Source organism: Anopheles merus, unplaced genomic scaffold, assembly GCF_017562075.2.
Source record: "Anopheles merus strain MAF unplaced genomic scaffold, AmerM5.1 LNR4000345, whole genome shotgun sequence".
Taxonomy (NCBI): domain Eukaryota; kingdom Metazoa; phylum Arthropoda; class Insecta; order Diptera; family Culicidae; genus Anopheles; species Anopheles merus.
In genome coordinates, this window is record NW_024427925.1 from 32850 (window position 1) to 36634 (window position 3785).

The following is a 3785-nucleotide window of genomic DNA, read 5'->3' on the forward strand; positions in this document are numbered from 1 at the left end:
CCCTACATGCAAAATTGCACGAAAATTAGTGATATTTTGGCTGGAAATCACAAGATTCGACTTACGCGGAAATTCGAGATACGCGGTATTTTGCGGCCGATTTTGGTCCCCATTAACCGTGTATTTCGGGGACCGCCTGTAATTTAAAGGTAAATTAGCAGTCGTTAATTTCCCCATTCGAGCAGTTTTGACAGATCCTATTCCTTCCTCTATTTTGTTTTTATTTTTTTCAGCCAAATTGTTAATAAATAACACGAAAATAATTATATTACAGTTTACGGGTTAGATTCAATCTTTTTCCTTAACTTATACACACGATTACAATGTATTTTTTTTAGCTAATTCGACTTGAACAGCCGCTTCACTAAGAGAAGGTGCGAGTATTTCGACGCGAGTGCGTGTGTTTTATTGTGAGTGTGTGCATAGTGCGTGTATTCCGTGAGTGCGAGCGTGCGTCGCCCGACCGAACATTTTTACCGCCGCGAGTGAAAATTGTGCCAGTGAAGTGTCCACAGGATCCACGACGCCATACGCGACACGCCATTTTCCGACACAGCGACGCCATTTTATTCGTGTCGGTACAGCGCACCATTTTATGTCAATCAGTTCAGCGCGCCATTGTGTAAGAGCAGACAGCGCCATTTTCTTCGAAACTCTACAGCGCCATTTCGGGTTTTCAAAGCACCGTGCAGCGAAACCACGATTTTACACGTGGCGTAAAAGATGATGCAACACAGCCCCGACCTGCAGCGCGCTTCCCTAGCATTACCGCTCGTCCCAGAGGCGGCTGACATGAGACCGGCTGATGTTAACGACGCGGCTGCAGCAGCACCTACGATGGAGCCCACCGCAGAGCGCCAAGTGGACACATGCCACGCCCTACGGCTGAATGTACCGGAGATGAACACCAACAACCTACCGTCGTCGAACACCAGACCTACGCCACGACCAGCGCTTGCAACACCATGGCCGAGGTACGCACGACGAACGATTTCAAAGCACAAATGACGCGGAAAGTAGACGACCTTAGCCGCCAGCTCAACGAGTTCATGCGACAGAGCCGCCAAAGCGATCGTTTCCGGACTCACCCTCGTTCACAGCCACCGACACCGCCACGTCGTGCCGCGCCAGTGGACAGTGCTACTACCATCGCCGTTTTGGAAGAACAGCACGATCCTGCCGACATCCTTGCTCGTATCCAGCCCCCGTGTCCCCGAGCTCGGGTCAACCGCCGTCATCAGTATGAGGATGCGCCGGGAACTTCGGATCGCAAGTGAACACCATCTCACCTGTCACCAACCGGATGGTGACACTGGACTACCTTATCGACATTGGCGCTGGTGTTTCCGTCATCCCGAAGTCAGCTAATTACATCCCCACAAAGCCATCTACGATGCGGCTATATGCAGCCAACGGTTCGCCGATAGTGGTATATGGTGAGTCCCTCCGTACAATTGATCTTAGTTTCTTCTTTGACAGATCCTATTCCTTCCTCTATTTTGTTTTTATTTTTTTCAGCCAAATTGTTAATAAATAACACGAAAATAATTATATTACAGTTTACGGGTTAGATTCAATCTTTTTCCTTAACTTATACACACGATTACAATGTATTTTTTTTAGCTAATTCGACTTGAACAGCCGCTTTACTAAGAGAAGGTGATTATCCAGGAGACATCAGCCTGGCATACCCCGCGCACGGATTAACCAAATATGTCAACGTGACATAAGCCACGAGGCCGTGCAAGACACTTCCGTTTATAAAAACCATGCGAACACTACACGCGATCTCTTTTCCCTTTATTCTCTTCTCAAAGACGTATCACATTTTGTAAACCATCGACAAAGTTAAAATAAATCTTGGCAATCTTAAATAAAAAATGGTCTACCGTTCATTCTGGTAGCCAAAACTGGTGACCGCGACGTGATTGCCAAGAAATAAAATTTCTTTTGTTATCGCGAGTGCGAGTATTTCGACGCGAGTGCGTGTGTTTTATTGTGAGTGTGTGCATAGTGCGTGTATTCCGTGAGTGCGAGCGTGCGTCGCCCGACCGAACATTTTTACCGCCGCGAGTGAAAATTGTGCCAGTGAAGTGTCCACAGGATCCACGACGCCATACGCGACACGCCATTTTCCGACACAGCGACGCCATTTTATTCGTGTCGGTACAGCGCACCATTTTATGTCAATCAGTTCAGCGCGCCATTGTGTAAGAGCAGACAGCGCCATTTTCTTCGAAACTCTACAGCGCCATTTCGGGTTTTCAAAGCACCGTGCAGCGAAACCACGATTTTACACGTGGCGTAAAAGATGATGCAACACAGCCCCGACCTGCAGCGCGCTTCCCTAGCATTACCGCTCGTCCCAGAGGCGGCTGACATGAGACCGGCTGATGTTAACGACGCGGCTGCAGCAGCACCTACGATGGAGCCCACCGCAGAGCGCCAAGTGGACACATGCCACGCCCTACGGCTGAATGTACCGGAGATGAACACCAACAACCTACCGTCGTCGAACACCAGACCTACGCCACGACCAGCGCTTGCAACACCATGGCCGAGGTACGCACGACGAACGATTTCAAAGCACAAATGACGCGGAAAGTGGACGACCTTAGCCGCCAGCTCAACGAGTTCATGCGACAGAGCCGCCAAAGCGATCGTTTCCGGACTCACCCTCGTTCACAGCCACCGACACCGCCACGTCGTGCCGCGCCAGTGGACAGTGCTACTACCATCGCCGTTTTGGAAGAACAGCACGATCCTGCCGACATCCTTGCTCGTATCCAGCCCCCGTGTCCCCGAGCTCGGGTCAACCGCCGTCATCAGTATGAGGATGCGCCGGGAACTTCGGATCGCAAGTGAACACCATCTCACCTGTCACCAACCGGATGGTGACACTGGACTACCTTATCGACATTGGCGCTGGTGTTTCCGTCATCCCGAAGTCAGCTAATTACATCCCCACAAAGCCATCTACGATGCGGCTATATGCAGCCAACGGTTCGCCGATAGTGGTATATGGTGAGTCCCTCCGTACAATTGATCTTAGTTTCTTCTTTGACAGATCCTATTCCTTCCTCTATTTTGTTTTTATTTTTTTCAGCCAAATTGTTAATAAATAACACGAAAATAATTATATTACAGTTTACGGGTAAGATTCAATCTTTTTCCTTAACTTATACACACGATTACAATGTATTTTTTTTAGCTAATTCGACTTGAACAGCCGCTTCACTAAGAGAAGGTGATTATCCAGGAGACATCAGCCTGGCATACCCCGCGCACGGATTAACCAAATATGTCAACGTGACATAAGCCACGAGGCCGTGCAAGACACTTCCGTTTATAAAAACCATGCGAACACTACACGCGATCTCTTTTCCCTTTATTCTCTTCTCAAAGACGTATCACATTTTGTAAACCATCGACAAAGTTAAAATAAATCTTGGCAATCTTAAATAAAAAATGGTCTACCGTTCATTCTGGTAGCCAAAACTGGTGACCGCGACGTGATTGCCAAGAAATAAAATTTCTTTTGTTATCGCGAGTGCGAGTATTTCGACGCGAGTGCGTGTGTTTTATTGTGAGTGTGTGCATAGTGCGTGTATTCCGTGAGTGCGAGCGTGCGTCGCCCGACCGAACATTTTTACCGCCGCGAGTGAAAATTGTGCCAGTAAAGTGTCCACAGGATCCACGACGCCATACGCGACACGCCATTTTCCGACACAGCGACGCCATTTTATTCGTGTCGGTACAGCGCACCATTTTATGTCAATCAGTTC

The 3785-nt window shown here is 48.5% G+C and overlaps 1 protein-coding gene across 1 annotated transcript; it reads left to right on the forward strand.

Annotated features, from left to right (window-relative positions):
* Positions 1-258: 258 nt before the first annotated feature.
* LOC121602180 lies at positions 259-3240 on the forward strand. The gene is made up of 2 exons (XM_041930929.1): positions 259-374; positions 1660-3240. Exon 2 carries the CDS (start codon positions 2458-2460, stop codon positions 2863-2865), a length of 408 nt encoding a protein of 135 aa, XP_041786863.1. The 5' UTR covers positions 259-374; positions 1660-2457; the 3' UTR covers positions 2866-3240.
* Positions 3241-3785: the final 545 nt, after the last annotated feature.